At 40.7% G+C, this 19010-nt stretch overlaps 1 protein-coding gene across 1 annotated transcript; it reads left to right on the top strand.

The window, feature by feature from the left end:
* The first annotated feature begins 530 nt into the window (after positions 1-530).
* On the top strand, positions 531-17583 carry LOC137261060 (cell death-inducing p53-target protein 1 homolog). Its single transcript, XM_067798724.1, has 4 exons — positions 531-664; positions 12245-12416; positions 13928-14105; positions 15371-17583. The coding sequence occupies exons 2-4, from the start codon at positions 12263-12265 to the stop codon at positions 15480-15482; spliced, it is 444 nt and encodes a 147-aa protein (XP_067654825.1). The 5' UTR covers positions 531-664; positions 12245-12262; the 3' UTR covers positions 15483-17583.
* The last annotated feature ends 1427 nt before the right edge of the window (positions 17584-19010 follow it).

The raw sequence follows: 19010 nt of genomic DNA, 5'->3' as shown, positions 1-19010 counted from the left end.
TACCCAAGTGAACTGTTATCTGATACTTAATTACAATTAAATGTATATGTGAATTGTAAACAATAGATGATCACACCTTTATTACCAGTTGCTTGTTTTAATATCTGCGGGTTATTTACAGTGATATCGTTTGTGGATAGTATTTTTGTAGCCTATTCTTTCAAATTGTAAATGTTATTGTGATGTAGGAGTATGTAAAAGGACGCGTAATTACTTTTAAGTGTGACTTTGTTAATGACATGTCCATATGTGAAGATTTGGTATCGTCTCGTCAATTGGAATAATCCCAATTCAACTGAAAATCTCAGCTCACCTCACCTCACCTTAATTCCAGAAATCTGTCGGCTCATCTGCACTGCATTCTGCGTTATAAATTTCTATTTTTTATATATTTTTTTTTGCCAGTCAGAAAAAAGTCCCCTCCAAAATTGTACAGCAAATTAAATCTTCTACTTGCTCAGAATATCTGTTGCGAGAATAAGCAGAGCTGCTCAGTTGCGGGGCTTGTTTTGTGATTGCGAAATCAACTTGTACGTATTTGCTCAACCAGGACTGCTGACGTGTTTTGCACACGACACGCAAATAGCCCTCGCCGCAGGCCAAGTGAAGCGTACTCCGGTCTTCGATAGGTATTTGGGATACTGCTTTGACGACGTTCGCTCAGGTAGGTTCTCTCAAACTCACAAATATCAGGTTTATTTCTCCTGCTCATTATAACCTTGCTGTTATAGGAATGAAATGGAAGTTTGTGTCCAGTTGTTTTCAAAGACAACCATTCTTGTCTGCTCTGAGTGAGCTTGTTATTCCGCAGCCTACAGATGACCTGGTTTTAAGGGCATTGAGAAGGAACGACTGTGGGTCTCTGTGACCGAACCTTGTTGATGTGATTTTCACAGGTGACCTTGAATACATATAATTATACCTAAAACCACTTTTATACAAGACGCGGATAGACTGTGACGTGGTAGAACATATTACTTTAGGAAAGAATTGATTATGTGATGCGTCACCATTATCAGTGTTGAGATTGTATATTTCCTTATAAACCATAATGACTGTGAAACTGGAATTCCATAAAACGGAACTCATGGTGTTTAAATGTCCTGAAAACATGCCTTTTATGAACAAATGTGTAGTTTTAATCTGTTTATTGCAACATTATTACGAGATTCCTTCTTCTATAAACAGTCAGTGAGTGAGTGAGTTTAGGTTTACGCCGCTTTTTAGCAATATTCCAGCAATATCACGGCGAGGGACACCAGAAAATGGGTTTCACACATTGTACCCATGTGAGGAATCGAACACGGGTCATTGGCGTGACGAGCGAACGCTTTAACCACTAGACTACCCCACCGGCCCTATTCTATAAACAAGTATACAATGTTTTTGTAATAATAACTATACACTGTATATGTATCATATTTCATCATAATCACTGTCGAATACATAGGAAATCTGCTGTCACTGGGCCTCATATTACTTGAGATATCACACACAGGTTTTGATAAGACAATTAAACACAATCAATGTTTAGTATCAAATATTACTTCGGACAACAGGTATCACCCGGCTAGGTCATTATTAACACTTCCACAAAATCAAATTCATTCGTATTTGCAGTTATTCGATGACATCACTTGCAAATGATCGAACTGGCTGCCTTGCATGGCACAACTTTACAAGCTGGCAGTGCTCACCCGTAAATACATAAAAAACAGATTAAGGATGTTTAAATAGCACACACCATTTTAACTTTACCTAATACCGTGCCCTACTGAAGGGTACATTTCACTCCATGACCCGGGCCGGCAGAATAGCCGAGTGGTTAAAGCGGTAGCTCGCCGAAGATCTGGGTTCGATTCCCCACATGGGTACAATGTGTGAATCCCATATCTGGTGTCCCATCCCATGATATTGCTGGATTATTGCTAGAAGCGGAAACTCACTGAACCACCCAGTAAACCAACCGTATAGAAGACATGGTATGACGGATTCATTCTTTATGTTGAAGGAAGCATCGATATGGATACTGTGTAGTGGAAAACACTAATGGTTGTGTTCGTTCTTAATAATGGTAATAGACGTGCACTTTGTTCAATAGGGAAGATATAGTCTCACGAGGACGAGGATATAAGGAAAACGATATTTCGGTTCCGTCTCCCGTCAATAAGTACGAGGACATAAAACTACCTATCTCGCGATCTAAAACAAAGACCAGATGTCAGAACGTCCGATAACATTGTTCACATTGACAACACACACCCATAAAAAAACTACACAACACTTAAACCAGACATTTATATTACACCATATGAACTCTCATGTTTATGTGAGGCTGCAGACAAAGCTGGGAGTTTGTGCAGAATGTCTCAGCAACCCAGGATTGCCACATGGGGTGCATGCAACTCCTTACAGAAAGGCTGGTTATGCTGTATGTTTACAGTTAGTGGGATCTAGGTTCACATAAATTAGCATCGTAGCTCGTATTGCCCAGGTCGCGGAGATGTTGCGAAATGGCGTGCCCTATGTCGGCAATATGCCGGAGTTTTTCTGAAGCACTATTTCCTTAGTAGACGGTCTGTTTCCGAGTGTTAGCTATTTTTGTTTGTTGTGTAACGCCGTTCTCAGCAATATTACATGTATTTGGTGGCAGTCGATAGTGACCTCAAAGGCTAGTGATTGATAGCATGAACCAGCAATTATATCAGTACGTTCACATGTCATTAACTGAGTAAATAGTCTACGACATGCATAGACTACTTACAATATCCCTAGTAGTAGCAGTCGTTGTCGTAGTTGTTGTTGTAGTAGTGGTAGCAGTCCCATTTCGTGTTGATGACAAAGTGACACACTCAGATTGCAAATACAGTGATAAACTGGAATATTGCTGAAGCGGCGTAAAACTAGACCCACTCACTCATCTTGTGACATGCATATAACCGTTTCATAGTGTTTGAGTACTGTTAACCTAATGTTTGGGTGCTGTTTGGATGGTGTTTCCATGACCTTTCACATATCTCAGTTCTTGTCACATATAGAATAACATACATTGCTCTTGTATCTGAGGCAGAACTCACTGTCGATCGGATGACAGTTATAGTACCCCAATAATAAGCAGCCTAGATAAGCGTATAGGAGGCGTGTCATTTATTGTGACACCACACGTCTATTGTTTGCGGTATCTTGGAGTTATGATTTATGCTCAAACTCGTTGGTTTTAATACGTGTACAGGTCTACCACTATCAGAAAGTCCCATCCTCACAAAACAATTTTAGCCCTGTGATTGTCTTGTGACATGTGACGTACTATTACGACAGTTTCCGATAGTTGTACGTAATGCTTATACTACTCTGTAAAACACGACCTGCGTGTCAAGGACATATGTCAGAATGAGATAAGAGCCATAAATGGAATTGATCATTCATATATCATTATACCCGACACAGCATTTCGAAATACCCTTACAATGAGATCACTACAATGAGCAGAGACACATTGATGTGGGTTGAGTAGTCCTTACATATAGCTCCCGTATCTGTATTGTAGAATCGGACTACACCGTTGCGCAGTATCATTCGTGGTATACAGGGCGACATACAACATGGAGCATTAAAAGTTGTGTTTCTGGCCTAATCATGAATTTAAGCGAGTGTATTCAATCACGTCGGATGTCATGGTGTTGAAGAGCGTCAGCCCATTCATAATGAAGTTCTTGCCCATCGTCAACATGCACAGCAACCAGACAAGAATGCCGTCAGTCAGGCTGCATTGCGTCACACGATACACATATTGGCTCGTTGAATAATATCTCATTACCCTGGGCTCGTAAATAATCTTTACCCTCGGGCAGGCGAGAGAAAACTGGGAAGGGTGATAATAAAGTGCGTGCGTGTGTACGTGTGTGGGTGTGTGCGTGCGTATGTTTTATGGGTATATGTTAGCGTGTATTCTAGATGATGTACCAGTGTTCCCCCTCCAGGTTGGTATTCTCTCACCATGACTATGCGACATGTATTGCACTCCTTAACAAGGTATAATTAAGCCAACAACTGCCGCTTTGTATCCAACAATCAGTTTTCGGTCTGGGTACCATGTACACAGCCAGGCTATAACGAAGCTATCAGTGCTGAAGGTTTCTTGCGACAAATTAAATGCTTTATTGCCGGTCGTTGATATATACCTGGTGTTGTGTTTATGTCTGCGCTGAGATTTACGATACTTTTCCTGTAAGTGTTGACGTATAGAATAACAGTGCAATGTAACATCTCTACGTGTATGTGTGTTTTTGCTTGTAACGCTGGCCTACCATGAGTTGTGACCCAGCTGTGCCAGCAGTCTTAACGGAATCGCAAGCATCACTGTAACAGATGCAGGAGATTGATGAAGTCGTGACGTACCAGTCTGGTGAACATCTGGTGTCGATATCATTTCCGAAATCGTATAATTTATCTGCAGCATGTGACTCCGCTTGCTAATCTGTGAAGATGTATGCTGGACAAAAATAGTTAGGGATTTATGTAAATTTTGAAATTATGGATAATGATCTCTCTATTCATTGACACATTGATAAAATATAAATCATAAAAGTACCAATATCCCTAACTTATTTTGTCCAGGATATGTACGCACGCACGCACGCACACACACACACACACACACACACACACACACACACACATACACACACACACGATCTACCCCATATATTGTGTTGACAGTTTGTAGTCGTTCTACTTTAGTAGTAATTAATGTTTTGAGATTTGTAATGGTAATTCAAATAGCTCTCGTTCCCCTTAGGAACTGTAAACCAATAGTCAATAGCAATGGAACAGACGCATTTAAGAACATTGAGGCTTAAGGTAAGATCGCATTTAATCATACAGACATATGCTGTGTCTTCGCTGCTGGTTGTCCCTGTCTTTATTTTCCTAATTAACCCTGTCTTTATTATCCCCGTGTGCCCTTGTCGTCAACATCTTTGGATAGACCTGTCATTATATCCCTGGATAACTCGCTTATTGTTACCCCAGGATAGACCTGTCATCAGTGTTCATCATTGCCTCTGTCACTGTCATTCCTGAATGGCCCTGTCACTATTACCCCGACTGTCCCTGTCACTGTTATCCCCGATTGTCTCTGTCACTATTATCCCTCATTCCCCCATCACCATTATTCCTGACTGTCTGTCACTATGATCTCTGACTGTCAACGTCACTATCATCCCTGACAGTTCCTGTCACTATCATCGTTGACTGTTCCTGTTACTATTCGCCCCGACTATCAATGCCGTTATTGTTCCTGACTGTCCCTGTCACTATTATCCCTGACTGTCCCTGTCACTATGATCCCTGACTGTCCCTGTCACTATGATCCCTGATTGTCCCTGTCACTATTATCCCTGATTGTCCCTGTCACTATTATCCCTGATTGTCTCTGTTACTATTAGCCCCGACTATCAGTGCCATTATTATTCCTGATTGTCCCTGTCATTATTATCCCTGATTGTCTCTGTTACTATTATCCCTGATTGTCTCTGTTACTATTAGCCCCGACTATCAGTGCCATTATTATTCCTGATTGTCCCTGTCATTATTATCCCTGATTGTCTCTGTTACTATTATCCCTGATTGTCTCTGTTACTATTAGCCCCGACTATCAGTGCCATTATTATTCCTGATTGTCCCTGTCATTATCATTCCCGATTGTCCCTCTCACGATTATCTCTGATTGTCCCTGTCATTATTATCCCTGATTGTCCCTGTCATTATTATCCCTGATTGTCCCTCTCACGATTATCCCTGATTGTCCCTCTCACGATTATCCCTGATTGTCCCTGTCATTATTATCCCTGATTGTCCCTGATGCTGTTATCCCTGATGTACATGTCTTTGCTGTTATTTTCCTTGATTTAACCTGGTACTGTATATTACCCTGGTTGTCCCTTTCATTATTATCCCTTGTTATACCAAACATTATTATCGGCCTCTATGAGTCATTTTGTCTATTCAGTGAAGTTCTAAAACTCTTTCGCATGGCGTTTACCGAGATTACCAGAATGGGCTTTCCGTGTTTTGGGTGACGCATACCGCAGGCCCGACCCTCAGCAATACACATGGCCTTCCCTTTTGTGAGAAGACAATGGGACCATGAGCTTCCTGTGTGTAGTAACACTGTTAACACTGACATGTTCCCGTGCAAAGTTCAAGTGGACTTTTGTGAACCTTGCAGATGTAGAAATGTTTGTCACATACTGTTATCCTGTGTATAAGAATTTTTTATATCGTTCCACATTTACATCTCAGTACTGATAGATTGTACTGCTTCACTATGCAATACCACTAGGCTTGGGACAGGGCAGAACCGCCTTGACGCCTGAATTTTCGGCATAGGTATATCAGTCTCGATCTGTTAAGTTATACTGACAATCTGGATACTTTAACGTTAACATCATACATCACTAGTTAAAGGGTAGCTAGTATCTATTAATTCCAGGTAGCTTATAAAATACTATTTTCAGTTCTCCTAGTCTTTACTGTGTCCAAAATTTAGCAAGGCTAGATTGTCAATCTTCCATCTCACTGGAATTTCTTTTAAATTCTTAAGTTTGTTACTACCACAATCATATGTGTTCAGAGACAAAGTGTTTGTCTAGATGCTGGAGTGTTTGTCCGCTAAGTCCGTTCTCTTTAGTCTGTTTGAATGATTTATGTCATAACATGCCATGTCCCAGCAAGTAATATGTGAGACATAGCTAATAGGTGGGGTAGTAGTCAGTTTTGCTGACGTTTCTAACAACTAGCTATAGGCCGGGGTACTACACTACACAGACAGATAGAGATAGAAGGGCTTGCCCGAGACAACACCACCTCAGCTACTACCATCCTGTTTTTCCACGGTCGCCACACTCAACAATACTACTCGTACAAAGCCTTATTTACTCCCTATACTACTAATACATAGAGGACCTGCCGTGTAATACCATTTTTAAACGAGTTAATAATTTCGTATCAAACGAAGGAAAGCGAGCTTGATACTAAATCCATAACGGCTCTAATAAAAATGATAATTCACGGTAGCGAATTTAGTGTTCTGTTTATTACTCGCCAACGTAAATTGATAGAAACTGCCGCGACTATGGCACTGTGTGATCACTCTCAGCTGTCTGCGGTTCAAGCAAGGTCCAGTACCAGTGCGACATTGTGACGTCGTAATTGTGAATCGTTATGACGTCATACGTCTAGCGGTATTGCACTAGTGTAATATTGCCGTAAAAATATTACACTGCAGTACCTTCCACGGGAGAGTAATTATAAGTAATATCAACAGTTGAATCAGTCGTTACAACCCGGCCTTTGGGAGGCCCGGCGTCCAGTCCGTACATCAAGCCAGCAGGGACAATGGAGGATGTTAGATACAGCTGGAGGTTTCCTGTGGTCGTGCATGAAGACGGAAGTTATCAGTACGCGAGTTTAAGCTAATAATAACGGCGCATATGTTGAATATATGGATGGAGACAGGTGATGCAGCGAAAGTACGCCAGTCTTCGAAACTCATGACTAACGGAAATCCCCGACGTAAACCCGAGTGCTAAGGGACAGATGATGAATGATAGCTGTTGTCATTGAATAGTGACACTATTGATATGGGTATTTTGAAAGACCACACTACATTTGGCTACATCTTGTGTACGAGGGTTCGAATTCCAGATTGGCCGTGATTTACACTAAAACACATGTGCACATTTATGTACTGCGCCTATCTATAGCTACCTTAGTGTACTCAGATTCGATTTATGTGTTCCCAGAGACATGGATTCTGTATCAAGTTATTATGCTCCAGTCCCATGTACATTCCATGCTACCTATATTCCTTCCACAACATCTTACATATCGAGCACCAGTCCTCAGGTGGGTGAACAGAGAGGTTCATTTGAACCAAGTCACTTGCCAAGGGTGACACAATACGTTTGTGTTGTGTATCATCATCTTGTTTCCACAGTCATCTACCATCGGTTGAGTGGGTTTGTGGTCAGAGAGCTTTACTGTACAGATGTATTTACCTCATGAAAAGACACATGATAGACCCTTTCAGCATTTGTTTCGTCCTGAATACTGTGTTAGCGATCGATGACCATGTATTGCTATGTAAACAATGTGCATACTGGTGGAGACTCGTGGCGTCAGGTGTCTAATCATAGGTAGATGACGAAGCACACTGTTTGTGTTACTAAAGCAATATAGGACATCATGCTTTTCAATACTATATCCAATCAATCACTTGACAGATTAGCTATAGCCATATAAAAAATCAGGTGTTTTTTCATCATCATATTTGTTATCATAGTTCGACACATCAACCCATGTCCCCTCCCTTCATCAGACACATATAACACTAGGTCCACTTTGATATCAGTGTCATGTATGTATACATATAGTACGCTGTTCAATGATGAATGCACAGCTGGAATTACTATTATTGTGTAGAACAGAAGTACAGGTCATAGCAGAAGTAGGTCGTCCAATGTTGTCTATTTTAGTCCGATAGATAGAAAATGTTTGCCTTGACGCCTCTCCCGTGTCGAGGTGACCACATGCACTGGGCTGTCAGGGTCGGCTGCTTTGGTTATTTATTGTTGATGTCGTACCGTAGGTCGTTGCAATATCGATCATCGGTTTGCCTCTTATAGTCTCACAGGTCATCGTTATGTCACTCTGATATAGATGATTATCGCATCAAACAACACACAGGACAGGAAACTAAAGTGCCTGGTAAACAGCACCGGTTTATAAATCGATGTGTAGTGTGTCTTATGATAGTCCAGAAATATCAGAATGTAGGTCGGTAAAGAGACACACTCTTGAGAAAAAGGTGGCGTGGGTGGGGAGCGCACACTTCATTTTCACGAGTGTCAATAGTCATTTAATGAACGTTTTGGACAAAAGGGGTGGGGCGTGAGCGGTGGAGCTTGAGGGGTGGGGAAGGGGGATAGCGCACCCTTGCAACTCTCCTCTGGATCCGCCTATGGCAATGAAGGGTAAGAATATACACGGTTGTCGGTATCATGACTGAATTCCATTCAGAGAAGTAAGTCTGTTTTGTGAACCCGGGACACAACAGTAAGATATGGTGTGCCAGAAAATACACAATGAGGTTCCCTTTAACTATTAACACCATGATGATAATGATGACGATAACGACGACGACGGCGATGATGATGATGATGATGATGACGACGACGGAAGCAGCTGTTCAAAGACTGCTGTCATATACCTGTAATGTTGAAGATTGCCTCGGTAAGGAACAAAGAAATATGCAGCGTCACGCCAAGACAGGTTTTACCGAGAACAGGCTGGGTAACTTAAACTCAACAAAGTCTAATTACTTACCGACGTCATCACAGGCTCTGTACACAAATCCGCACGGTCACAGTGACCTAGTGAATTATTATTAGCTTGTCAGTGGCGAGCATTACTTTCAACGGAACGTAAAGAAAAGTGGGGGTCGGCAAGAAGTAGTGTTCCCGTCGGGAGTGGTGCGTTCACTTGCGTGTCAGTAACGTCACATTGGTTAGTTTGCTGTATAACTCCTAACCCAACACATTCCAGTAATGACCTTATATGACCAACCCAGTCAGTCAACCACCACCCCCATGGACCAGACTAAGTTAAGTCGGACTTCCCGTTGGGGTAACCAAGACCATAACTACTGCAGTGCAAGTGTTCTCTGGATGTTTATGCACATATTGGCCATGCTAGGTAATTTTTCAGCATCAGGAGTACGTGCGCCATATGTTTCTTTTTTCAATACAGGAGTACAGGCAAAACGTACGAGTGCATTTAGAGTACTGAATGACGTGTCAGTAATCTTGTGTTTCGTTGCATATATGCAGCACACCATTGCTACTTTTGTGTAAACAGGCCAATAAACAACAAAACAATATTTTTCAGATAAATAGGTCCGTAAACGATTCTAAGACCGTGCACCATTGTTGTGGTGCGTTTTAGAGTTGTTTTCCTACACCGATACGGCTGTTATCCGTAGCCCTGCTATTATCCCCAAATCACTCTATGTGCCAAACACAACCATAATCGATAATGTAGCCAATAAATCGTTATGAATTCCACTGAAAGTGACTGTACTGCACATGTCCAGCATATGTGTGTAAATACGTTTGTCTGCATATCCCCGCATACACTTCACGAAAATGTCCACCATCATAATTAATGTAAGCAATACACAATAATGAATTTCTTTCACTGTACAGCATATGTATGTATGTAGGTGTTTGGTAGATGATCAGTGGCTGTTTCCTTTCCTTGATGCCGGTACGTCTGGAATGACTGTATGAGATTCGGTCCCACTGTGAACATGTTGTGTTTCTTAGTCACGTCAAACATTCCACACATACAGCGGCGTGTACCACATCTAGACCAAGCGACCTTTCACTTAGCAGAGCTAGACACCGTTAGTCTAACATTACATAATGTCGAATATGAAGCATTGTCCTCTATTTACATGACACTACTAAGACCAGCGCTTACTGTATGAATATATAGCATTTTAAACACAAATAATCCCTACTAACCTGAAATGGAGTCCCAGTGATCCCCAGTATTGTAGTCTGAACTTGGGGATATCTAAACTTGCTTAATGTAGGGCTTTACTGATTGTAGAGGGCTGGATGAAAAGGAAAGCAATTCGGTTTGGGGACTGTGAGAGAGACTGGCTTCAAATCATTACATTCAGCTGAATAATATTTACTATTTACAGTGTCTAACCAGATGTAAAGACTTAGTGAACACTGCAAATAGGTACGACACGCAACACGAATATAGAGCATGTTATGTTTTCTAGTTTTAACTTAAATACTGTAATACAGTTAAGTATCAAAATTCTAAAATTGAATTTAATTTTATGTTCCTCGAGTTGAATATTGCTGTAAATAAGCGGTCATGTGATTTGTGAGTGTGGTTTGACAACATTTAGAAACATCTCTCTCCTTCTTCACAATAAGTCAGATAGGGGCTTTCAATGAATTACACTGGCAAATGTTTGGCAAGTGTAAGGTCATGTTGTTTCAGGGGCGGTGGGGGTAGCCTAGTGGTTAAATCGTACGCGTGTCACGCCGAAGACCGGGTTCGATTCCCCACATGGGTACAATGTGTGAAGTCCATTTTCTGGTGCCGCCCGCCGTGATATATTGCTAGAATATTGCTGAAACGGCGTACGACTATACTCACTCTCTCATGCTGTTTCAGCTTCTTGGCGAAATACACCTGCAGTGCACTGTGAATCTGGAATCTGTCTGTACTGCGAGGGCAATATGCCTGCTGATTGGCAGTTACCTCATTTTACCTTAACCCAGTGATAACATCACGTGTCCATGGTTACAGCGTCAGTACACATACTCACTACAAACATTGGGTCTCCATGGTTACAGCACTCACAGGCATTGAATAGCGCAACGAGGCGATCAGTCCAGTCTAATGAATCACCTTTTGGCTGTTGGACTTTTTCTTTACTTTGTTGACAAAGGGTGTCAGATTACACAGTTACACTAAAGGAGGTTGTGGAGCTCGATTATGACGCAATTTTGATTTAGTGAGTGACTGAGTGTTTTTACGCTGCTTTTAGCAATATGCCAGCAATATTACGGCGGCGGACACTAGAAATGGGTGCCACGTGTTGTGCCCATGTAGGGAATTGAACCCGGGTCTTCAGCGTGACTAGCAAGTGCTTTAACTATTTGACAACCCCGTCTCTCCTAATTTAGTTCTAGCGAGAATGATAAACATGTATTTAACACAAATTTGAATGATCTTTTTTCTATTGATACATAATGTAATATTCCGCTCATTCATAGCATTTTGTAGTGTACTAGCTTGACATTTTGGCTTCCTTTTGTTGTGGAGTGTGCATTCCGGAACAGGACAGGTGTTTGACATACAGACGCGCTGTCTTAATTAATTAATTCTAGCCTGGCACCGCATCTCGACAAAGTGGATCGTTACTCAATGGTGGGCGAGATTGTGATATTTCTTTCTCGTCTTGTTGTGGCGTTTTCAAGTTTTCTTTGATTGTAGGCGAGATAGCGATAGCGACTTCATCTCACCATTACTGATACTCGGTGACTCGTGACTATACCCCGAGATTATAACACTGCACTGGTTATGTTTAACCACATTTACAAAAACATAAATGTTCGTATTCAGTTATTAAAATCATTCTCTTTGCCACCCGCAGGTCTCACAAACTTAAGTCATGGCAGACGGCAAAGTCCCTATGGGTGCGCCACCAGCCAACCAACCACCCCCGGTTGCCTACCCCCAAGGAGCTCCCCCACCCTACGCTCAAGGACCTCCCCAGCCAGCTCCCTACCCTCAAGCTGGAGGCTACCCACAAGCACAACAAACAAGTATGTCTCTGGTTAATCATACTTATGAAAATATATTGAGAAATGTTGGTATTGATGTGTTCATAGGCATAGTATCGCCCTAGGTGTTACAGGTCACAGCTGAACCCCCTGATTTTTGTCTAAAAGTGGATTGGTTGCTTACACCATGTGAGTTTGTATCCTGGCATCGGAGGGGGAGTTATGTAGCGATATCCGTGATAAATCTGAAATATATACCCTTGAGCAAAGCATGACTCACTCGTCCAATATTGATGGCGAGGTCTATGCTAAAGTTTGGATAAAGTTTCCTATTACAAGCCCATAGATTTCGATTCCGCACATGCGTACAAGGCATGAAGCCCATTTCTTGTGTCTCCCGCCGTGATATTGCTTTAATATTCTTGAAAGCGGCATAAAATAATGTTTTTTTTCTGGATTTAATTCCAGCATGCCCGCAGTTTCGTTTTACACCCATATATGGGCAGAGATATTGTGATACAAAACATATATTTTATTAACACGTCACAATTTAATTCTGGACTCACAAAAGTCCAGAAACTCTCAGCACTGTGGCCACTCTCTCACAAGGGATTTCGCAAAATTAAACAGGCAGTTGTTATGTATATGTGCTAAGGATGAAAAAATGAAAAAAATTTTTTTCGAAAACTCAAAATTTAAACTCGCTCGCCCATGGGCACGCCCATGGGCGAACAGTGGCCAATGGGTAGGCCCATGGGCGAAAGTGTTTCATTTCATCCAGAATAAATGTTTTGGAGGTTGTAAATGAATGAAAAAATGTTAATAAGGATCATGACACAAATTTCAGCTTGTTGTCACTTGACTGACAACTGACAGCGGTTTTGAAAAATCTCGCCCATGGGTGAAAAACATATTGGCCCATGGAAGAGAATAATTAATTTCATTGAAACTACATGTTTTTTTTCCAGGCTTTGTAGTTTTTCAATAAATGAACGTGTATTTATTAGTGTCGTGACACGAAATTAAGCTTATTTTGACTTAATTCGGCTAATTAAGAGTGATTTTTCAAAACGCCTCGCCCATGGGCGAAAACCATTTGGCCCATGGGTGAGAATATTTACTTTTACTCAAAATACACCTTTCCCCATGTTTTGGAGGTTGTGAATGGATGAAAGTATGTTCATAAGTATCATGTCACAAAATTCAACTCATTTTGAATTAATTCCGTTAATTTAGAGCTATTTAACAAAATCTCACCCATGGGCGAAAAACATTAAGGCCCATGGGCGAGAATATTTCCTTTTACCCCAAACACATCTTTTCCAATATTTGGAGGATGTAAATAAATGAAAGACGGAATTACACTTTCTCGGTAAAGTACTTTGGGTGTTAATTCTATCCGGGACTAGTTTCCAAGTAAAAACATTCTAGGACTTGGAATTTGCCAAAAAATTGTAGATGAATAACACTTGTGACATTTGGCAAAATGTTCAAAGACATTTTGCATTAAATAGTGCATTTTTTTATTCAACACTGTCATTTGTTTACTCCAGCCGTGGTGGTTCAACAACCTGGCTATGGCTTGGGTCCAATGCCGGGGTCAACGATGCGCTACCGGACCGCCCCCGCCCTTATCATCTGTCAGCACTGCAACGCCACTGTGACGACTACAATGACGTACGAGACAGGCCTGCTCACCTGGGCCGCTGCTGGGATCATCTGTCTGTTTGGGTAAATAGTAACTCTAGTTGGTAACGCTGGAACAAACACGTGAAGAGTGGGTGACGTTAGTTTTATGTCGCTTTCAGGAATATTCAAACAATATCACGACAGTGGACTTCAGAAACGAGATATCTTCACACGTTGTACCCATGTGGGGAATCAAATCCGGGTCCTCGACATGACGAGCCAACACTTTAACCTCTCTGCCACCCCACCGCCGCTCTGCCACTATGAGTGACATGCCGTTGTCTAGGCTAATTTGTTGTTTGTATTACTCTGACGATGAAATGAACATATGACTGAGGACACGTCAAGGGTATTTGACATCACAGACATGTTTCACATAACAGTATCACAGACATAGTTTGAGGCATATCCTTCTATTCCAGCTCCGTAGATCGATGCTCATAATGTCAGTCACCAGATTGTCTGGTCCAGAGTCCATTATTTACAGACCACCGCAATATAGCTGGAATATTGCTGACGGCGATATTAAATAAAAAACAAACGAATATCATATGTGATGTACAAAGTTTGAGGGAATAGTTTAATCACGACATCTGGAAATCTCGTGATGGTTTATCTTTATCGTCGCTGATTTCCTTCCTTCGCTTACTATGGTTTCGTCATCTATGAAGGATCCGTGAAATGATGTCACAAGGTACCAAACCTAAATTCGATCTCACAGTAGACATAGTCGCAAACATGCTCATGTCAACAATCTTTTTTGCCTCAAATCCTACAATTTGATACACCTTTCAAGATATTGTCTTCTCATTTACTAAAAGCCCTTCAGAAATATCGTTTTCAACATTTCCTCTGAAATAGAACTATAGTGTTTCTAAGAATGATACAAAATACCAATTTACCCGTAAAGATCTGGGTTAGAAATGATCTTCAGTAACCTAAGCTGTCGTAATAGGCGACTAACGGGATCGGGTGGTCTGACTTCTTAGAAGTATGTCAATGTCATCGTATCCTTGTTGCGTAGATCGATGCTCATGCTGTTGATCACTGGCTTGTCTGGTCCCGTCTCTACTATTGTCAGACCGCCGCTATATACCTGGAATACTGATTAGCCAGGCGTTAAACAAGCAAACAAACAAAGAAACAAAGAAACAAGCAAGCAAGCAAGCAAGCAAGCAAGCAAGCAAGCAAGCAAGCAAGCAAGCAAGCAAACAAACAATACCATGTGTTGTGCTCCAAATACACACTAAATTTGATAAATTAATCCAGTGAACAATTATCACAGATGAACTATATTTCTCTTGCAGCTGCTGGCTAGGATGTTGCCTCATTCCCTTCTGCATTGACGCAAGCAAAGACGTCACTCACAGCTGCCCCAACTGCAAGCAGATCGTCGGCAAATTCCGCCAATTCAGTTAGATCGCCCTTTTGGGGTCTTCCATCCGGTGGCCTTATTTCGAATGGGATTCAAACTAGGCGTGTCACGGTGTTTCCCATTCCAGAAGATAACAACTTGCTCAGGCCATACCGAATTCCAAAGGTTTTGTTGATACTGAAAGGCACATTTATGAACAGGTATAAAAGTATAAATCTGTAATATCTCTACATATATTTGCATGTCGATACTGAAACGAAAAGCAACATTTATACCTTTACGTTATCAATAAACAGATCTGAGATATTGCGACCATACACTGAAATAGATCAAACAAAATATTACACGAGTGTAGGAACAGGAAAGGTAAAGGAAAGTTGAGCATAAAGACGGTGATTGGTGGATGTCAAGTCTGGAAATATGAGGAACGGAACGTTTCTTGGTATATTCCTATTAGTTAATTAGTTTGGTTGGTTGTTGTTTAACGCCGCACTCAGCAATATTCCAGTTACATGGCGGCTGTCTGTAAATAATTGGGTCTGCACCAGACAATCCAGTGATAATTAGCATTGTATTATGTTCTAATTACTTTAATTATTCATATTTGGGGAAGTGACATATCATTCCGATAGTATAACCAACCAAATATGGAGACATTTTCAAAAAGTATGTATTATATCCATCGAATTTCGTAAATGGGACATGACAGGTGTCAACCAAATCAGCGAACCTGACCACCCCATCTCGTTACATCTGGATTACGTATATACCCCGAAACATCTACTCATGTTCCTTATTTCACAGAAGTCCGTCATATATTCCTTCTTTTGTGTGTATCACTTCTAAAGGCCTTCCAAAGACGTAACGGTAACACGTGTATATATGAATGTTTGGTTCTGTTTGTTTTCTGCATTGTTTACTCCTAACTCATTTCTCAATTATAGACTCATTTGTTTATTATTACTTCCGTCATATATACAAATCTTTATTACCTACTCGGGCGAACATATCGGGGTTCATATTTTTCATACGATGCCCGAGGGCGAATTATCACTATGTCATGGTGACGTGACATCATGAACAATGCCTTGACATCACGGTTCTTGAGTGACGTTGCATTCTACATGCGGCGTCAGTCCACGTTTGAAAGTAGATTTGGGTTTACTTTCCTCAATTTAAGGACTTCGGTAAGGAACAGAATATCATATTATTTACTATGGTTTGGGTGAACAGGGCCCTCTTCCACAAAGAAGGCATAGCGCCCAGGCCCTCGTAACTCCCATGCTATGACGTAGACATACAACAGTCGTCGCGCGCCAGTCACTGTTTCTTGAACGGAGCCTTTTGGAATTCGCTGTCCAATATAGACCTTGTTAAGACACCTTTAATTGGTTTGACCATCTATAGTTTTGTTGATCCGAAAAACACATTCTTACTATGATTATTAAAAGGAAAGTATACATGTCTGTTTGGCAGGACAGCGCGCGCTTGTGTGTGCAAGCGTGCATGCGTGTGTGTGTACATATGTGTATGACAGGGAGGGGTAACTACTTAGCCATATAATATGGGTGTGGTAACTGCAAACTAATATTTGTTTTTCTGAACAATTTCTCACAGAGAACAATTAGAATGACGACTAACCATTTGTTAATACTTCCTGGAACAGCTAGCATTGATACCGATACACAACTGTTATCAGTGACGCTTCAGTCGAACACCGTTAGGAAGCATATTTTGAAACTAAGTATATCTTGAATCAAATCGTATGGTCTGGAATGATGAGAGGAGCAAAATCATAAAATATATATTTTTTATACATCCTTTTCACAGATCTTACAAAAGTTATTGAAATCAAAAGTATATAAGTTTATATATGCCAACCAATCCAACCACTGAATAAAGTGTGAACCCTATGGTGGAACAAGCAATACGCACGATATCGATGTCTCTCATTTTCTTCTGTTTGATCAACTGAATCTTACATTTGTGTCTGCGTCTATTCGTTTTGTGATATTTGTATATAATGAAACTGACGCAATGGATATCATTTGCGACTGAATTGTTTTATAATAAAACATGTCTTTCTGTGTTTTTTTTGTTCTTGGAAGGAACCAATCTGTGACAATAAAACGATTTTACTATAAATCTGGAGTTATATGATAGCTTTTTACCGTTATTCTACTGTCTACGCGAAATGGGGTGATATCCTTTACGGTGGTGTTGTATTACTCGCCCGTGGATAATACAGTATTGTGATTTTTTTACGACAATATTACACTAGTATAATACCACTAGACATATGACGTCATAATGGATACAGTTATGACGTCACAATGTTAATGCCTTTGTCGCAATGGTATTAGACCTTTGACTCACGGAAAGCTGAGAGTCATCACACTGTAGGCACCTTCTGTCAGTTTATGTTGGAGAGTTGTAAACAGAATACAAACCCGCTTCCGTGAAATACAATTTTATTAACCTCGTGAAAGATTATGTATCATAATCGCTTTCGTTCGTTTGGCAGTAAATCATTAATTTGTTTAATAAAAATGGTATTTCACGGAAGGTCGTTCAGAATCTTCTATGTATTGAAGGACAGGGAAGTAGCAGCTGTACGAACAATAACGTAAACTTACATACACCTCAGCAAGTGGATTGCTAAAATTGTTTATCTTGTATATACTGTATACCATTGCCAAAAATATCTAGAAAGGAAGGAACATTTCTTCAGTAACGTGAAAACTTTGATTGACACTCAAAATGCCTCAGCATCTGATTATACTGCTAAATAATACATACACTAGCCCCGGTTATATGTTAAAGTGTTAAATAAGGACATAAATGACATATGGGATGACAGCGGGTACTCGTCAAAAAATGTTTTGTTTCTTTTGTGTTTTTTTCGACCTGCGATATACAACTTATACAAGGGCGTAGAGTTCTTAAACAACAGCCAAGGACGCTGATCATCAATAACGTGAACGGTGCGGGAATCGAGAGTTAATACAGATTTGGGGAAACGGCGTTCCATATAACCGGGACTGATGTATGTCATCAATTGTGTACAGCATCCAGCCATTAATTATGAACGGTTCCTTCCGACATCTCTCGGAGTTCAACAAATCTGGTGTCCTCCCGATCACAGTGAGGAAATAAACACGTAAATAGTCTATAGTCACACAGTATACAAACATATGGACATGCATTCATACAGACAGGGCGGATTACAATATACACAACTCGGCCAGGCCAGTACACGAGGTATCAGTAGGTTCATAGAAAAAGGATTAAAATCAAGTGATCCCAATGATACTGTATGCAACGGTGTGAATGTAGCTTTGATATCTGTGAATGATACCCCAAAAATGGCAAGCATAAGTGCACTATTTACATCGAAAGTTCAAACCCTCTCCTTTTATGCATGGCAGTAACAAGTGCGGCTTCAGGAATGGCTAAACTATCAATTTGTATTTTGTTTATAAATTGATCCTCCGCGGTTAGATTTCCCAAGGAAAGAAATGCTGGAAAATCGGTCTGTAGTAAATCATATTGTAGATCGGGATAATATTCAT

The sequence above is a fragment of the Haliotis asinina genome, chromosome 14 (assembly GCF_037392515.1).
Source record: "Haliotis asinina isolate JCU_RB_2024 chromosome 14, JCU_Hal_asi_v2, whole genome shotgun sequence".
Classification (NCBI taxonomy): domain Eukaryota; kingdom Metazoa; phylum Mollusca; class Gastropoda; order Lepetellida; family Haliotidae; genus Haliotis; species Haliotis asinina.
This window is presented reverse-complemented; position numbering and strand designations above follow the sequence as displayed.